The 19980-nt window shown below is 38.0% G+C and overlaps 1 protein-coding gene across 3 annotated transcripts in view; it reads left to right on the top strand.

The window, feature by feature from the left end:
* Ube2v2 (ubiquitin conjugating enzyme E2 V2) overlaps positions 1–16309 on the top strand; it is a 28936-nt gene extending 12627 nt beyond the window's left edge. For 2 of the 3 annotated variants that reach the window (XM_038346223.2, XM_038346224.2), the window contains exons 2-4: positions 2273–2421; positions 6090–6215; positions 15426–16309. In XM_038346223.2, coding sequence (XP_038202151.1) covers positions 2273–2421; positions 6090–6215; positions 15426–15572 — 422 coding nt within the window. In that variant the 3' untranslated portion in view covers positions 15573–16309. Of the gene's footprint in view, positions 1–2272; positions 2422–4942; positions 5068–6089; positions 6216–15425 lie in introns of those variants that run through there. The other variant, XM_038346225.2, reaches the window with a different exon arrangement.
* Positions 16310–19980: the final 3671 nt, after the last annotated feature.

Raw genomic sequence — 19980 nt, 5'->3', positions numbered from 1 at the left:
CACATGGCCCATACTGTGGTTTCAGAAACTTAGAAGTCATCTAAATTGGAGGTCCTTTGACTTGTGGTTGAAACTATAGTTCATATGCATCAAACGATTTTAAATTTTGTTTTTTTCATTTTGTCTTTCAGTTCTAGGCCGTATTTTAGCATCTGGCATATGTCTTAGTTTAATTGTAGTGCTTTATATCATGGTCTCTTATGTAGTTGATGCCATCTTAGATTTATAAGGACGTAGTTATAAATCTATTAAGAGTCACTCTTTGGGGTGAATGTGTTAGATTTAAGATACTTTATTCTTCAAACATGCTTCTCATCTGTGAATGAAACATGTCAATTTAAAATAGTGAGTTCCAGGCTAGCCAGAGCTACATAGTGAAGCTCAGTTTTAAAACAAAGGAAAACACAAGAGAAATAAGTATATTTTTAATGTTAGCTATGTTTTTGAAATATTTATTTTGGAAATGAAAGTTAAATTACTGTTCTAGTGACTTCATTTTAGCAAGATACTCATTTTTCTTTTCTACCCCTGTCCTACTCCCGAGACAGGGTTTCTCCGTGTAGCCTTGGCTATCCTGGAACTCGCTCTCTGGACCAGGTTGGCCTCGAACTCAGAGATCCACCTATCTCTGCCACCCAGTTGCTGAGATTAAAGGTGTGTGCCACCACCACCAGGCTAGCAGGAATGTCTTATCTGGTTTTGTTTTTTTTTTTTTTTTTTTTTTTTTTTTTTTCTGTGAATTAAAGCTTTACCATTATACGGGCATTTGTATAAATTGTGTCTAATGATGGCTGCAATTTAATTGCAAAGTTTTTGTTTTCCAAAGCTTTGTAGGGATGGGAGCATAGCTCAGTGGTAGTGTGTTTGTGTGGGGTGCTTTAGGCCATAGGTAGTTCTGTGATGGGGATTATCTGGCAGATGTAGGGCTCTTTTGATCAGGTACAGGAGCCCTAACTCCTGGGACCAGTGGGGGCCATGGGTGGTGGTTCACCTCAGTATTATAGAAAACCTTAACCCTTTGTTGCATTTTCTAGGATTGAATGAAGTTCTCATAAAAAGTTATTAGAGTTTGTATATTCATATATATCATTTGCTAATTGAATTGTCTGGTTTTTCCCATTAATTTTATGTCAGCGTCCTTGACTGAGAACCTCAGCTAGGGGAAAATGTTCATTTTATGATAGTTTCTTCATAATTGATATATGCCAGTATAAAGAGTTTACATACATGTTCAGTACTGGTATAATGTTTGACACAATGCTTTCTAGTGACATTTTCATTAAAAATAGTTTTTTCATGCTGTATATTTTGATCATATTTCTTCTCCCCAAACTTTTTTTTTTAAATATTTATTTATTTATTATTTATACAGGCAGACCAGAAGAGGGTACCAGATCTCATTACAGATGGCTGTGAGCCACCATGTGGTTGCTGGGAATTGAACTCAGGACCTTTGGAAGAGCAGGCAATGCTCTTAACCACTGAGCCATCTCTCCAGCCCCTCCCCAAACTTTTTATATTCTCTCAACCGCCACTTTTTAATCATATTTTGTCTGTCTGTGTGTGTCTCATAAAACAAAAACAAAATTGAAAATCAAATAAAAAAGCCAATAAGGTAAAAAATAACAAAAGAAAACAAGAAGCCTATGCACACACAAATCTGGAGTCTGTTTTGTGTTGGCCTTCTGCTCCTGGGCATGGCACCTCCCTGGAGTGTGGTTGATACAGTGACCATCCAGTGACATTACGTTAGAGAAACCTGACATGTAGGAACTCACAGAGACCACCGCAGCACGTACATAACCTGTCCAGGTTCAGACCAGACAAAATCCCAGCACCGAAAAAGGGAAGTGGATACAAAGTCCCACTTAACCAAAAAGCTATTTGCAATTGATACCAACTGTCCTTTTCATTTTAAGGGATTATTAGGCCAGATATTTCCTGAGGCCCAATACATTTTTGAGGGAAGCTTGCCATTGGGTGTAATATTTTGTGAAAACTAATCTACAAAAGGCTTAATTGTGCATCTCTTGCTGGGTGGTGGTGGTGGTGGCAGCCCACACCTTTAATCTCAGCATTTGGGAGGCAGAGGCAAGCTCACTGATTTCAAGGCCAGCCTGGTCCAACGGGTGAGTTCCAGGACAGCCAAGGCTGTGGAGAGAAACCCTATCTCAGCCCCTCCACCCCATACCAAAAACCTGAACAAAACAACAAAACCTTATATCTTAATAATTTCGAGCTTTTACGTTGACACTGACATTCTTTTGTATAGGAGTTAAAGTTCCTCGGAATTTTCGCTTGTTGGAAGAACTTGAAGAAGGACAGAAAGGAGTAGGTGATGGTACGGTTAGCTGGGGCCTTGAAGATGATGAAGACATGACACTTACAAGGTGGACAGGCATGATTATTGGGCCACCAAGGGTCAGTGCTATACATTATACATGTTTACTGTTAATATTTATTGTTTATTTTGAGTGAATGTTTAATTTTATTGGTAATAAAAGACAATTGTGATAACTTTTGACAGGAAGAATTCCTGCATCTTAGTATGTTTTATTGTATTTATTTATTGATACCTCTTGTTTGAAGGGTATAAACTTGGAGAACTGGGATTGAGGAGGAGTGGCATGGTTGTTGCCTACAAAGTGTTTGTGTTTTAGTAGAGAAGAAAACAAACAAACAAACAAAAAAACAGTCCAAGTGTTAGATTTTAATATGGCTGAGCAAGTTCATCATGTTTCTTTTACTGGAATAAATTGAGGAAGGCTGAGCAGAGAAGGAAGTTGCCTTTGGAATGGGCTATAAAGGACTGATTGGTAGGATTTTTGAAGGTTGAGACCTATGGGGATAGAGGACATTCTATGTCAGAGAGGAAGTGGAGGGGATATTTGGAAGAGTGTCACATGTTGCTTGTTCTCTTATGTGACTGAAGATCTCTGGATTGGCTTGCAGTGATTACATATTGCTCTGCCCTCTTTCACAGTCCTGAGTGGGATATTAGAGGTCTAAATACCATAATTTACAAGATATAGCAGCAAATTTAAGACTCTGGAGGTAATAGTTCAGTGGTAGAACGTATGAAATTAGAATGCATACCACGTGGGGTTGTCAGCAGCAATAAAACAAAGTAGCTAGGATTTTTTTTTTTTTTTTGTTAGGGTTTCTCTGTGTAGCCTGGTTGCCTGGAACTCACTCTGTAGACCAGACTGGCATCAAACTCAAGAGATCCACCTGCCTCTGCCTCTTAAGTGCTGGAATTAAAGGTGTGCACCAACATTGCCTGGCTAAGATTCGTAAATATTTTTTAGTACTGTTATTGATCTCTTGTGTATTTGTTCTTCAGTCTTTCTCAGAATTGTCTGAAGTATTTTTACATAGTTTTTTCCTAGATGGAGATACTTTTTCTTATAGTGCATTCTTTAGTTAGTAGTCTTATTCAGTGCATTCAACACAAATTTGAAAGATCTATTTGTTTGCTTGTTTATTGTGATACTGGGATTGAACCATGCTGGATATGTTTACTACCACTGAGCTGTGTCCCCAGACTTTTTTTGCTTTTATTGAGACCTAATCTCAGCATCCTCCAGGCTGACTGTGAACTCAGTCTGTGGACCAGGTAGACTTTGTACTTTAATCCTGCTAGTTCAGCCTTCTGAGTAGTTTAGGATCATGACTTCTTCCATGAGGCCCGATTTTTTTTCTCTCTTACCTTCTACTGGAATAATTTGACCTGCTCTCTTTAGATAGAATTTAGATTTTTTTTCTGGTTATTAAAAGTGTAATTAGCAATGTTAGACGAGTGTATTCTGTGGCATTTGCTGGTGCCCCTTTGCAGTCCTTTTATACCAAGTCTGTTACGAGTACACAGTGCAGATTTCGTGTGCACTCCTGACAGCCTCCTCCTGACTCCTGCTCTGATTCTTCCATAAGACATTTGAGAAAGGAAATATAAGGTTGGTGGTTAAAAGACTTTATAACTTGGTATTTGTGATGAAAGCTATTTTTTTCACTGTTTGTAAACATTATTATGATAGTCTAGCTAAAAGAAAATTAAAAGCAAGTAGTTTCAACATTCTGGCTTAGACTGGTTTAAAGATGTAAGTCAAAACTTGGTAAAATATAAGTTTGAAATTATTTAGATTGTTTTTTTCTCTAGCCACTACCCTCAGTAGACTTTGTATCTGAAGAATGTTTTGGGCCTGTGTCTTGCATACAGACTCCTAGCATAGTTTCCTGATAGGGAGGAAATGCTGTAACTCTTACTTTATTTCTCTCCATTTGGGTCTCCAGTGGGATTTCTAAGCTACTTGCTTTTTCTGGTGTAAAGGCTGTTTGTGTAGCTCCTGTCTCTTAGCTCACTGAGACACAGGCAGTAGGCCATGGGCCTTCTCCTCTGTTGGGTCATTGCATTGGAGTTGTGTGTGTGTAATAAGGCTTATGACTGAGGTGTGTCATAAAATGAAATATACATTTATTTCATTAGAGTTTTACATGACAAGGTGGGCTTTATAGAATTTTATACTGCTTAATTAAGAGTGAACAATCTGGAGTATGTTTATGCAAAGAGAGCCTAGTCCAGTAGTACTGAATAGAGCGAGAGGCACTGAATAAGGCCTATTACGTTTTTTTTCTATTCCTTTCTTTTCAGAGATGAAAATGGTTTTTGTTTTCTGGCTGTAAGGATGAGATTTATTTAATTATTTAATTAATTAATTAACTTTAGGATATGCCTGCCAGGTTTTGTGATCTGATTCAGGGAAGAAGAGAAGGATCTGTTTCTGTTCATTTTTTTTGTTTGGTTTTAGGGGGGGCAGAGTCTTGCTGTGTAGCCTAGGCTAGTTTTAGACTTGAAGTGATCCTCTTGCCTCAGCCTTCCTAATGCTGGTATTACAGTCATACCGCCATGCCTGGAATTTTTTGTTTTTAATATGATTTTTTTTAGATAATCTGATCTGCATTCAAATTGAAGAACCACGAAAAAGATTCTCTCTTGAGAACTGTTTGATTTCACTCAATTTTATATAGTACCAAATTGCTGGGTGTATGACTGTTTACTGTCAAATTTGGGTGAGTTTTATAGAGCTCTTTCAAAATATTGAAGTGTTTAATAACATGTATCAGATTATTTCATAATTTTATATTACAGCAGTTCAGTGTTACATATCTGAACTCTACTTGAGAATAGCTTTCATTTATCAAAGCTAAATGTTTGAATGAGCTCTGTACTTGTTAATATGGCTTATTTGCTCCCTAGTTTTATACAGGCATAAATTTATTATGCAGTATCTTATTTCAGAACTGTACTAGTAAGTGAGCAAAAGCTATAATGAGAAAGAAAAGCTAGTTATTATATGAGAATAAACCCTGAATAGCCTTGAAGTGTAAGCCATAGCCTTAAAATTCCTGTTTTTAAGAATGTAGTATTAGTTAAACTTCATTAATTTAGAAACCATGTTTGAAAATATGTATAAATGTATATACATTAATTCAGATAATAGAGTTAATAAACCACAGAATTCATTAAGTAGGAGTAAAGTAATGGGACCAAAAAATTGTTTTATTGTAAAATGAGGTATGTTATGATTTTCCTTTGCAGAAAGTAATTGCCTGCTTATCTGTGAAAAGTGATCATAATTTTTTAGCCAACAAATCCATGTGAGAATAAAAAGAGGCATCGTTAGTATTACTGAAATAATAGAAACCAATGAGATTGTTCTGGATGATGAAAGCCTTTATGTATGTGTGACATAAACCACACACTTGTCCTTTCAGTATCTTTTTATTTTAAAGTAAAATCTAATATAAGTTGGCATTTTTTCTGATTTGTTATCGACACCATTTGTGTCACAAAATAAGTTCTGATTATTCTGATTCCACTTGGTAGAATTATTTTGGTTTCATACTTTAAGCATGAAAAATGCTTAGTGAATTTTTTTCTAACTATATAGTTAAAATAGCTTTGTACAGAGTTTGTATGCAATCACACATCATCTTAACAAGTATGTGCAGACTGCATTTTCTTTGTTAACAGGTGGGCAGTAGTTTAGTTTTGTCATTGTGATCGTTCCTTCTTTTCCCTATCTCTCCAGACAAACTATGAAAACAGAATATATAGTCTGAAGGTAGAATGTGGATCTAAATACCCAGAAGCTCCTCCATCCATTAGATTTGTAACAAAAATTAATATGAATGGGATCAATAATTCCAGTGGAATGGTAAGTTATGGTAATAATTTTATTTTTATATAGCATATAATATATAGGCAAGAGTTTTCAAAGTTTTGTTCAGTTGAAAGACTAAAGAAGTTTGTCACTCAGGAGGTAGAGGCAGGGGGATTGGGAGTTTGAGGCCAACCTGGGCTACATAGTTGGTTCTTTTACCAAAAATAAAAAATAAAAATAAAGTTTGTCTTAGGTTGTTTTTTATGTCTTCTCCTCCCTTCAAGATATAATGTTACCCGATAGTTAGCTCCAGACTAGCCTTGAACTTGCTTCAGCACTCTTGAGTGTTAGGAATATAAGCATTCAGCCGCCAGACCTATCCTTACAATCTTCTGGTGTTAAAAACTAACTTTTTTTTCTTAGAATTTTATTAGTTGCATCCATTTAGTTCAAACTAATCTTAATTTGAACAAATCTTTGCTTGATGAAAAGGCTTACTATTCTTTAATTATTTCTTTCTTTAGAGGAACTTTTTGAGATTAAAAGAATGAATTTTCATAAAGTTTGTTTTTCTTTGAGGAACAAGTATGTTTGATTATTCATGGCAAAGCATGGTTGACACATTAAAGTGGATAACAGAAAGAGTAAGTTGTCCTCACCTGTACAAGTTGGTAGGTAGCTGATTTTCTAAGGTGAGTGGATTGTTGGTTAGGTTCATAGGACTTTGGACTCAAGCTCTTAAGGTGCCGTGTTGAGAGCACACTCAGTGTAGAGTATATGTTAGGGAACAGAATAGCGTCAGCATAGTAGGGTGAATTTCATCCCTCCTGGGAAGGAAGACTCTCAACATTCTTGGCTTCATCTGTGTCTATGTTCCCTCTCCCTACCAGTAATATTTTATGTATGTACACAGCCATTCTCCCCCCTCTTCTTCTATTATTAAAAGTCACAAGTTTATGCTAATACTGTTAGAAACAAAGAATAATTTTGGTGTCGCTCAAAGGTACATGTGAGAAAAGCAAAGTAGCTGGGCATTGCCATTCTTTCTTCACAAATGGTACACCAGAACACAAAACCTTGCTACCAAGCGTACATGGACAAGATATTTTTCATCTTTTATTCTTGACATAGGTGATAACTATGTCTTGTCCTATTGGTGAGTGCTCAACTCCACAGCTGAGGAGATTGATTGGCACCAAGGGAAGGTTTGGGAAATAGCAGTCCTTACTGGTCTAAAAACTACCTTTGGAGCCAGAGCTGTGCTACCATTGTGCCACAAGTCCTTCTCCTTGGGGAGGAGAGGGTTTGATTTCATTTTATACTGCTAGGAAGCAGTTCATCTCTGAGAGACATCAGGGCAGGATCTCAAGGAAAGAACTGCAGCAGAACAATGGGAGAATGCTCCCTGCTGGCTCATCTCTGACTTGCTCAGCTAAGTTTCCTGCATAGCCCAGGCCAACTTGCCCAAGAGGACACTGCACATAGTAGTAGCTCTCCTTCAATTAGCCGTTAAGAAAATGCCCCATAGACTCGCCCACAGGTCAGTCTGGTCAAGGCAGTTCCTCAGTTGAGGTTCCCCCTTCCCAGATGTTTCTAGTTTGTTTACAGTTTGCAAAAATTAACCAGCACAAAGTGTGTGAAAGTAAGTTGTGCTCATGTGGAAGTCAGAGGACATCTTTCTGGGACAGTGGAATCCTCCACCAGATGAGCCTTATTTCCTGCTTCCCACAATCCTTACAGAGCAAGTAGCCAGGATAGTTATCACTATTATTTTGTTTCAATTTAACTGTGACTTTTTGATAAAATGGCTGGCCAGATGTTGCAGTAAAGTAGAGCATCAGGCTAAAATCTAAATCATGTCATTTGTCCTTTATAATCCTTTGGCTTTGGCCCAAGATGTAACCTTCTCTTCAATTTAGCAGGTGTCGTTGCTGTGTTTACACTGTGCAAGTCTACATGGATGTACACATGTCTCATTTTGTTTGTTAAAATGAATAAGCCAATTTGAGCTACTACATATTGAACTATAAAAATTGGATTTGTCATGTTTAGTGTTTAAAATTCTTTGCACCACTTGCTGAGCGATTAGGTTAATTTTAAGTTTTCACTGAAAAGTTTGCTGCAATGAGTGTTAAAAGTTTTTGCGTATATGTGTGCAAATATGTGTGTGTATGAGTGCACACCTGTGTCACAGTCAAGAGGACAGCTAAGAGGAGTCAGATTTTTCTTTCTACTGTATAGTTTCCTGCAAAAATTCAGGTTGGCAGGTTTCGTGGTGAGCGCCCTGTAGTGAATAGTTTTACACAGTATTTTGTACCCTAAGGCTGTGCTGTTCAGCAGAGCGTTCATTGGTTTACTTGTTTGGTTCTAGTCTGTTGTGGGTTTGTACTTTTATAAAACAATAGGAAAATTACTAGGAAAATGAAATAAAAAGATAGACAAAATACTAGTTCAAATTTTGGGGATAGGAGTACACCTAGTCACACAATTTGGGCTATTGGTCTTATTTTTCTGTAAGCATACGATGTGACTGACGTTGCCTCTGTGGATCTGCCTTTAACAGCAGTGCCTCTAAAGTTATCTTATGCTCAAGAAAACTCACATTTTACTTTCAGTTTCATTAACTAAAGCTCAGCCAGGAAGTGGTTAATGAACTTCAGTCAGCTTTGGAAACTTTGCTTTTTGATCCATTTGTTTCAATTCAAAAGAAAAGAAAAGTTGAAATACTTATGTTCATCATAGAAACTTATAAAAAGACCCGTAATGAAGGGAAAACTTGCATACTCATTCCAGTACTCAAAGTATGACTGAATAATTAGAGCTGTTTGAAATTGGAGCAAAGGAAATGAAGGAAAATGGAAGGAGTAGGCCGATTAAATCTCTGAGACTGCTGCATAGTGTTTGTGTGAATAAAGATTTTGTCAGGTGTGTGAGTGTGGGGACATTAAAATATTTTCATAAAGATGGGAGGTATAAAAAGATTTTAATTCTTTGTTATAGACTAAGTTTTGCAGTATTTGACAGAAGACTAGTATTTAATGTTTCTTACACTAGGAATTGACCCTGATTTTCTTCAAGAACAGGCAATATCTGCTGAGCGTCTCTCTAGCCCCTACATACAAATTTTAAATTGAGAAGAATATTTTTTCTACTAAGCAATTTTAATAAACACCCAAGTAGGTGAATCTTAAACAAAACATTGGACACTTTATTTTAATATCTAACAGTTGTAAAATAAGCATAGGCAAAATATTTGTTAATAGTCCTGGAGACATTTGGTTTTTTTTTTTTTTTCCTAATAACAAATGCCTGAGGTAGTTCAAATCCCTAATCCCAGCACTCCTAAGGCACGTTGGGAGCAGGAGACTAGAGAAATGGCTAGAAACTTCTATAAACAGCACAGCAACAGAAATAATGTAGAACATACTACTCAGTCCTTCCTTACATGTGCACTGTTGGTGCTCTAAAGCTCTCTCTCATACACACATATATATTCATATACCCAAAATATATCTTTAAACAGAAGGATTTAAGATGGGTGTGTAGTGGCAGATACCTATTATAATCCTAGCACTTGGAGATCCAGGCACTTCAAGGAATTCAAAGTTTTCAGCTACATAGCAAGTTTAAAACTAGCTTGGGCCACATGAGACCCTGTGCACAACAAAACATCTTTTGAGCTAAAAACTTGGGTTAATTGAGTGGTTTTAGTTTACATGAAACAGAAGCCAGTTTGTTTTTAATAATTGTACATATGTAAACACGATTTGTACATATTCACAGTTAGACATAAAAATAGACCAGGTGACTTCCCAAAGTTTGTGGCTTTTGTTTAGGTTTAGCATGCCAGTTTTTCTTCTTCTTCTTCTTTCCTTAGGTTACTGATTTGACTATAGTAGTAAGCAATCCTTAATTCTAAACTTGGACTTGCAATGATAAAGATACAAGTTACTATAAACAACATTGAAAGTTCATGTGTTGAGGAAATGAATTAACCTAAACATTTTTGAGAAGAGCTAGTAAAAGCTGAAAAGTCAAACGGGGAGGCCTGCTAAACAAGCAGGATGATAGGATTTCCTGTTCAAGAGCTAATCAACAGAAAAGACACCCCTACACATGAAAATTTCTCCTGTAATTCTATCTTCAGGTCTAGTTTCCAAAATTTCCAACTTATAATTAGATTAAATTATATTCTGTATATTCCCTTTTGTATCTAAAAGAAAAGCAGTGTGGGAAAGAAGGAAAGTAAACATCAGGATGCTCCAGCTCTGAATGAGTTCTACAGTACTGTACTAGTGGCCTGTGCTCTGTTTACTGTGGGAGACATGCTTACTGGGCTCCTGCTAGAGTAGATAATGTGCTGCCTTGTTCTGTAGTTCTTCAGTTTCCCATGGGTTGGGCTTTCTGACTAGACAAAGCATATTGCCTATTTTGTTATTAGTTCTTTAAAACATTAGATATACAAAATAGCTGGGTTCTTAATCTCTAATGAAATAAAACTATAGATTGTAAATTTTACACACTCCCCCCATTCCTGTCTTACTGTTCTGTTGATGTGATAAGTCATCATGACAAGTCAACTCTTAGGAAAGGAAGCATTTGATTTGGGGCTTAACAGTTTTCGTGGGTTAGTCCATGGCCTTCATGATGCTGGATCAGTAGCTGAGTGCCTTACATCTGATCTGTAGGAAGAGACAAATTGGCATGGGCTTTTGAAATGTTAAAGCCCACTCCCAGTGATACACCCCGTCCAACAAGGCCACACCTTCCATTCAGGAGAAAAGTTTGAGGGTGTGAAAACAATGTGTTGGCGAAGAGATGAGCAGGGTTCCCTATACATGAGATTGCAGGTGTGACAGAATGTGCTGAAGGAGGAAAAGGAATAGAAAGCTCCATAGCATGTGCCATTGGAGAGGCCATTCCTAATGGGTTTTGGATCCAAAATGTGCTGCTGAATGGGGTTTCCCCCTGTGGAAGTCACCCCAGAGTTGATTTACCTCAGTCTAGATCTCAGGCAAGAGAATGGTTTAAGATACTACATTAGTCTTTAAAGTGATATACTCCTAGTGTCATGATTGTCCTACCTCACCTAAAGTTTGGGAAAAGAGGATTCCTAAGTTCTCCATTGGGAGTACTTGCTAAATACAAGGTAGTCTCTGGCCAGAAACAAAGAATTGAAAGTTACATATAAGTTGAAAGAATAAAGCAAAATAGCTAAGCAACAGTCAAGGAAACTTTTTATTATTTCAGAATTGTGCTATACAGGTCACTAGGGAAGTCTCAGTTTCTTCAAGAGACACAGTATAAGGGACTGAGATATGGATGGCAGGAAGCTGGAGGCAGGAGCACAGTCCATCCTTGGAGGAAAAGCCCGAGGCAGAGCTGTACATAGGCCATGGAGGACTAGTGTTTACTGGCTTGTTTCTTAGCCTGCTTTCTTATTTCACTGAGGACCATCAGGCCAGGATGACGCTACCCACAGTGAATTGGTCCTTCTCACATAGTTATCAATCAAGAAAATGTCCCACAGGCTTGCCTACAGGCCAAGTCTGTGGAAGTATTTTCTTGATTAAGATACCTTCTCTGATGATCCTAGCTGCTGTCAAGTTGCCATAAAAACAATCCAGCACAAGCATGTGTATTGCTTTTCCAGAGAGCCTACTCAGCAACCTCCTTCACTTCAGTTCCAGAGGATCTGATGTTCTGCGCTATAAGGGCATTTATAGTCATCATGCATGCATGTGCCCGTGTGTGCATGCATGTGTGCGCATACACACACACTTGCACTTGTGCGCGTGCACATGTTGCTCTCTCTTTCACTTACACAATTTAAAAAGTCAATCTTAAAAACAGCTCAATGTGCTGGCTGTTGGCCTTGAGAGTTTCTTTTTATGGATTCCTCAGATGCTTCTGGCAGTCTCATCTTTTAATGTTTGGGAGGCGATTGGTTGTGTTTGTGTGAATATGTGTGTTCACAGAAGCAGAGAGTGTCATTTGGCTTCGTCTTCAGTTGTTCTGAACCTTTTACTGAATTGGGTTTGCTGATTTGGCTAGTCTTTCAGCTCTGTGCCCCCCTGTGGTGGGTACAGGTGTGCTCTGCCTAGCTTTTTGGCTTTGGTGTCAGGGATTGAACTCAAGTCCTTGAGCTTGCCTGGTAAGCATGTGACTGACTGAGTCATCTCCCCAGTGCGAGGCCTGGCTTTTTTTTTTTTTTTTGGTTTTTCGAGACAGGGTTTCTCTGTGGCTTTGGAGCCTGTCCTGGAACTAGCTTAGCTCTGTAGACCAGGCTGGTCTCGAACTCACAGAGATCCGCCTGCCTCTGCCTCCCGAGTGCTGGGATTAAAGGCGTGCGCCACCATCGCCCGGCGAGGCCTGGCATTCTTGACTTAGGTCACAGAGTAGAACTTCAGGATGAGTTGGTGTGAAGCACAGTTTACTAAGAAAAGATTTTAATTGCAGAGTCAAGCATCAGTGTTGAGGGAGAGACTCGGACATTTAAGAAAAGGACAGTTGTATGTGTGTGTGTGTGTGTGTGTGTGTGTGTGTATATATATACACACACACACACATACATACATGCAAGTGGCAAGAATGTCACCTTGTTATTTCTTTACAGCATCTTAATATGCATGGCTTCTTTTTTTCATAATCCTCATCTTGCAGTCCTTTTTTTTTTTTTACTCAATGTTTTTAGGTAGCCCTCAGTGGATTTCATTAATCACCACTCTTGTTCTCTATTCCCCTCCCCACTAGTCTCTTCCTTCTTTTCCCAATAGCCTCCCTCCCTCCTTCCCTCCCTCCCTCCCTCCCTCCCTCCCTCCCTCCCTCCCTCCCTCCTTTTCTGTACTATAGGAGATATTTTAGTTATTCTTAAAGTGGTCATATAGTATTGTTTTGGGTAAAATAAATTTGTATTAAGATACTCACATTGAAGGCTTTTTTTGAAAAAAATGTCATGTGTGGCATCTATGTAGTTCCCCTCCCCCCCCCGAAAACTCTTAGTGAATATTTAAAATCTCCACTCTATACTGTCTACATTGTTCTCCAGGTAGACTGCAGCTCTGCAGGTTTGTTTACTGAACACTGAGGCTTGTCTTCATCAAGCCCTACTGTGTGACAAGGAAGACTGGTACAACGCGAGTGAGGAAACTGCTCGTGTGCATAGGTGTTAGTGGCTAGGTTCGAATCCTGACCTGCCTAGGAGAGTGGATAGGTCATGTGCATGGCTGCTCCATGACAAGCTTCCATATCAGTTTACCAAGCTGCCTAGAAGCCAGCAGCTGGCCAAGCTCACTGCTCACTGATCCATGTACACATATTTAGGCCTTTTCTTTCTTTCAGTAGTATTTCAGTTCCTGCTGCACAGTTCTTACTGTTTTTCATCCTACTATTGTAACTTAGTTAATTCCTTCCCTCCCTCCCTCCCTCCCTCCCTCCCTCCCTCCCTCTCTCCCTCCTTCCCTCCCTCCTTCCTTTCTTTTCACATCATCTCATATTCTAACCACTGTTACCCTCCCTTCCCCCACCCCTCCTCCCACCTGCCCTGCCCCACTGCAGCCCATCCCCCATCTACTCCTTCCAATGGGTAAGGACTCCTATGGGGAGTCAACAAAGTCTGGCACATTAAGTTGGGACAGGACCAAGCCTCTCCTGCATTAAGGCTGAGCATGGCATCCTGCCATAGGGATTGGGCTCCAACAAGCTATCTCATCTATCAGGGATAGACCCTGGTCCTACTGCCAGGGGCCTCTCAGATATTCCAACCTTCACCACTGTCTCCCACATATGGAGGGCCTAGTTCGGTCCCATGGAGACTGCATAGTTGTCAGTCTAGAGTTCATGAGGTTCCGCAAGCTTGGTTTAGCTGTCTGAAGAGGTCTCCATCATGAACTTGACCTCCCCTGCTCATATAGTCTCTCCTCCCTCTCTTTGATTGGATTCCCGGAGCTCGGCCTGGTGCTTGGTTGTGGATCTCTGCATCTGGTTCCGGATCTCTGCATCTGGTTCCATCAGTTTCTGGATGAAGGCTCTGATGAGAGTTGGGGTATTCACCGCTCTGATTACAGGGTTAGGCCAGTTTAGGCATCCGCATCCTCTCCACTATTGCTAGGAGTCTTAGCTTGGGTCATCCTTGTGCATTTTTGGAAATTTTCCTAGCACCAGTTTTCTCCCTAACCTCATAGTGGCTCTCTATATCAAGGTGTCTCTTTCATTGCTCTCCTCTCTCCCATCTTGACTATTCTATTTCCTCATGTTCTCATCTACCATCCCCTCCCTGTAAATTTCTTAATTTTTAAAATATCTTAATTTTAGTTTTTAGGTTCATTACAAGTAGATACAACTTTTTTAAAATCATGGATACTATGAACATACTAGCTTCAGTAGTTTCTTCCCTTGTTTTCTCTCCCTCTTGTCCTCTCCGCTTCTTCTCTCTGTCTCCCCTTTCTCTCCCTCATCCTCTCTCCTCCCCCCTTTCCCCCTTTCCCCCTTCGTGTTCCTCTCACCATGTGTTTGAGACAGGGTTTTACTGTGTATTCCGGGATGGCCAGGCTGGCCTCCGACTCAGAGATCCGCCTGCCTCTTCCTCCTGAATGGCTGGCATTAAAGGTGTGCGCCATCATTCCTGGACTCCAGTAGTTTCTTTAATGCTATTCTTTGAGTTGTCTATGTATAAGATCATGTTGTCTACAAGTAGAAGTAGTTTTGGAAATAGAAAGGAGTATTCTGACCAGTGTTAGTAGATCTAAAATTTTTCTTAAATCAACAACCTTCTACTCATTAATCAAGAAGGCTTATATAAATGTTTACAAAGTAGTTATTTAATATAGTGTTTGTATGCATATGATAACTTTGGTAATAAGATTGCTGTATGTTTATTGTAAAGTACAGAAAATAAATTTTAAAATTTAAATATTTAGAAAATTTTGTTAAAGCTTTTCTTGTTAAAGAAAATTTTTTAAAATATATAATTTTAAAATATATTAATTATGAGCCTTAGCATTACAGTATACATTTTAAATCTGAAATGTCTTAGTATAGCATTCTTGTTAAGGTATATTTAAAATATTGGTACATAGTAGTACATTATCATTATCAGTAGTACTACTATTAATTTTGTTTACTGTGAAACAGGATTTCCATGTCTATTCCAGGCTGGCCTGACCTTGTGATCTTCTTTTCTCTACTCTGATTTGCTCCACTATGTCTAGCAATGGTTCTGCAGTACTTTGGTAATTAATTGTCCCTCTTTCCCTCCCCTCTCAGGTGGATGCACGAAGCATACCAGTATTAGCAAAATGGCAAAATTCCTATAGCATTAAAGTTGTCCTCCAAGAGCTAAGACGTCTAATGATGTCCAAAGAAAATATGAAGCTTCCACAACCACCAGAAGGACAAACGTACAACAACTGATTTTAGTGGATCTCAAACTTGTCTTAAATCAACAACCTTCTACTCATGTTAATGTCTTGATTAAATATCACCATGCAAAATACCGACACATTAAGTAAAAGAATTCCAGCTGGTAAACATGACCTGGACAGTTGTAAGAATATATTTAATATATGTACACCTATTATGTTTTCAGGTAACAGGAGAAGTGCAGCACAATTTTTCTTTCTCTTCTTAAAGCACTGTCATTTAAACATGAGCCTGAAGTATTCAAAATTGAATTCAGGTTTTCAAGACAAAAGCACGGCAAAGGAGTGTCAGATGGCAGTGGAAACCTTTGTCTTTCTGAACAATAAAGTCTCAAGAAGGAAGAGCAGAAATGGCATGCTTTATCCATCGTCCTTAGACTACAGCGAACTGTTTAAAGTAGCAGGTATAATGAGTAGTCACAGTTGTGTTAACTCGAAGCGGTGCGGGTGTGGGTGCTGACTACTAGAGCATCAAAAATAGCTTCAGGATTGTTTTGATACCTGTATTTATAATAAAAAAATGTTTGGGGGTATTGATGAATCTCTGTTAAAAGCTGTTCCCGTTTGTTCCATGTAACAGACATGATAAATATTTGTTTACAGTCTTTGTTTAATAAAACATGCTTAGAGGTTTTAAGTGAAGCAACGAAAAGGAAATAGGTGTATGGATATGTGATTTCAGATCAAAGTTAGTCTTGAAATGTAAATAAAGTGCGGAATGTGTCCTCAGACTGTGCTATTTCTGTTACGTTGGTATTATCTGTAGTAGCCATATCAAGGTGTCAAAATTGGGCATTATTAAGCTAGACATAATGGTGTCAGAAGCAGAAAGATTGCAAGTTCCAGGCCAGCCTCAGCTGTTGAATAAGATTGCATTTCAAACAAAAACCAAAACAAAACCAGAAACATTGAGAATATCACAGATTTTCATTGAAACACATCTTTTACTTATTCTGTTTTATATGCTTGTTTGGAATTTACAGCGCATTTTATTTGACATATTACATGCTTAGTTGAATTTCTTTGCACAAAGAGATATCCCAGTTACGTTTCTAATTTGATTTCATCATAGGTAATATTCAAAAAGGATCTTTGCATTTTAGCAATTTCTATAGTTATAGATTACAGATTATTTAAGTATCCATTACTTTTCTCTTTGTAACATCTTTATTTTTATATGAAGCTTTTAGGTTATTTACATTGAATGTATTGAAGACATTTCCTTCCTATCAATTTTTTTAGTTGTTATTTAATTTGGGTGTGTGCACATATGCGTGTGCATCTGTGGAGGTCAGAGAATTCCTTTGTGGAGTTGGTTCTCTCCTCCACTTTTATGTGTGTTCCTGGTGTTGAACTCTGATCACCATGCTTGTGAACAAGTGCCTTCACTGCTGAGCCATCTCATTGGTCCCCTCCCCTATCCGTTAAGACCAACAAAAGTTATTTTACCCGTTCCACTCCACTTTCATGTTAACAAATCTATGTCTGAACTTGAAAGTTCATTTTGTTCTTTTATCAAGGTGACAAAGATTTATTGTCTTAATAAAAAAAAAATTAGATGTTCAAACTTTACCTATAAAGAAAGTCAAGGAAAAGTATTAATAGTAGGTTGTGGATTATCAATCTATTTCATTCGTTACTTTTATAGCAAGAGCAGGTTTCTTGAAACATACTTGGCATGTTTTAAGCTGTTTCAAATTAAAACGTCTTAGTTTGTCAGCATTACATTAATTAAACTCTTGACAGTTTAACGTCATCGCTGTTACTGGCGTTTTGAAACAGTGTCACTGTGTAGCCTATGATGAGTACTGGCTCACCATGTTCAGCATTAATGCACAATTTAACACAGTTGAATTATCAAAGAGTGTGTGTGTGTGTGTGCATGTAGAAGCCTTAAGGTTGGTGTCAGGAATCTTCCTCAATTACTCTTTCACTTTATAATTTGAGACAGGGTTTTTAAGTGAACCCAGAGCTCACTTAAATGTTAATCCTGAAGTATTAGCTTAGTATTTTAATTGTTCAAGGTTAAGTTGAATTGCACTTACAGTATAGAGTCATTACCAGTATGATCTTTTCTACCTTGAAAATGTGTCTTGTGATTGTTCAAAGCTAGTAGTGTTGGGATGCTTTTTTGTAGGCTGGGATTTGGTACGTTTGCCTCAGGTCCTCACTGTGTGTGCTACTGTGGAAGTCCTCTCGTCCGCCCAAGTCTGTTGTCAGAGAGTCCAGCCTATAAAACAATCTTTTCTTGTGCTAGGGATTGTGGACCTTAGCAGAAATCTGTGACTCAGTTAACAGATTCCAAAACATAATCCATTATGCATGTAATAGTTACAATATATATGATAATCTAAGATATTATAATTGATGAAACTTAAGGGTTGATAGAGCCTCTTTCAAATAGAAGCCATCAGTTTTAAAGCAACTTTTCCTTTGTAAAGTGGCTAGGGTTGCAGGAATGTTGTGGTATAAATAGATGAGGAAATTGCCTTAGAAATTTGTTTCAGAGAGTTTTCAAGTGTGACCCTTGAGGTTTAGTATATGTTAATAAAAGTTACAAAAGTAAAATTTTTGTCCTAGTAGGTCACTGTTACACTTGAATGGCTTTAACTACTTGGTTGATAATTTTCAGAATTGAAAAGTTTTTATTATTTGATAATTTAAAATAAAGTATTGCATTTGTTTAGGGATCTGTGTATAACTTTCCAGGACTTTGTATCATAAACATTGGGAGGGGGTCAAAGGCATTTTAGTCTTCTGGGTGTGAAAACAAAACTTAGAATTTTATTATATCCTTTAAAAAGCTGTTATACTCAACATTTGAGTAGGCGAATAGAGAGGGAATCAGTTTGGTTTATCCAGCCAAGCTGTTTTACCAATAGACTAATTTCAATGCTAAAGCTGTCTAATATATGTTATATATTGTAAATGCATGTAAAATTAGTATTTGAAAATTTAGAGCATGCCATTGAAAAACATTGCTAATAAGTTTGATCATGACTTTATGTCATTCTAGTAAGTGCTTGTATTTGTAGGTTCTATTGCATAGAAAAGACAGCATTGCCAGCCACAATCGCATCAGCTTTTTATTTTATTATTATTTTTTTTCATGGTAAAGACTGCGTTATTGCTGACAGTTAGTACATGTCAATAAATAGTGATCCCCAAAGAACTCAGTTACTCATCAAATTCCTGGTCCATCAAGTGCTGAATGCTTTTGAACCATGTGAAGCCTGGGATGACGAAGTCAGTTCTGCTTCTTGGGAAATGCAGCCACAGCTAACTGATAGATGGTGTACGCTGTTCCACCAACTGTCAGAGAAACATTGCTAATAAGTTTGATCATGACTTTACGTCATTCTAGTAAGTGCATTTGTATTTGTAGGTAATAGGAGCGTAGAAAAGACAGCATTGCCAGCCACAATCACATCAGCTTTTTAAATGAATTTTTATGTACATTTAAAATAGTAGCACACACCTTTAATCCCAGCACTTGGGAGGCAGAGGCAGACAAATCTCTGTCAGTTCGAGCCTGGCCTGGTCTACAGAAAGAGTTCCAGGACTGGCTCCATAGCAACGGAGAAACCCTGTCAAGATACATACAGCCTTGAAAGGATTTTGGAAAGTATTTAAGGAATCTTTTCTAGTCTTTCCTTTGTAAGTACTTTTTAGGTATTTGCAAGCAAAATTAAGATATTTATTGTCAGGAAGAATCTAACAGACACTTATTTTACTTTTCTGGTAAGTACCAGTGTAATTTTACTGCTTCTGTTTGACTAATTTTCTGCTAGTTGTAACTTCTCAAGATCTTGGAAAGGTATACATGTTGAATAGATGCAATCAGTGTGTTATAGAACCCATAGGAACATTAGTGATTAACTCTCAATACTGACTTTACTCGAAAGCAGGGAATCCAAAGGAATAGGATTTCCAAAGTTAATATTCTTTGACATTGCCAAAGAGTGGATGGATGTGTCCCCTCCCCCAAAAATGTATCATTTTGTGTGTGCCTGTGTACTTGTGCATGGGAATGTGTGTGTGTGTGTGTGTGTGTGTGTGTGTGTGCATGTGTACACACATGCTAGCTCTGGAGGTCAGAGAACAGCTTAGGAGTTTATTCTCTCCTACCATGTGAGGAATTGAACTCAGGTCATCTGTATTAGGGACAAGTACCTTTACTCTCTAAGCCATCCTTTCAGCCCTAAGGAAATCTTATACTGAAATTATTGGATGTTTAGAAAGATTTGTGGAATGTTGAGAAGATAACGTACAACATAATTATTTTTTGAAAAGAAAACTAAAACTGTTTGATAATACAGAAAGGAAATAAAAAAGAAACCACCATTTTGTAAAATTCAGGGGTTTGAGAAACTCATGGAATGAGTTACATGATTTAAAAA

This window comes from Arvicola amphibius, chromosome 10 (genome assembly GCF_903992535.2).
Source record: "Arvicola amphibius chromosome 10, mArvAmp1.2, whole genome shotgun sequence".
Taxonomy (NCBI): Eukaryota; Metazoa; Chordata; class Mammalia; order Rodentia; family Cricetidae; genus Arvicola; species Arvicola amphibius.
The sequence above is the reverse complement of the archived record's forward strand: the minus strand, read 5'-3'. Positions and strand labels throughout refer to the sequence as shown.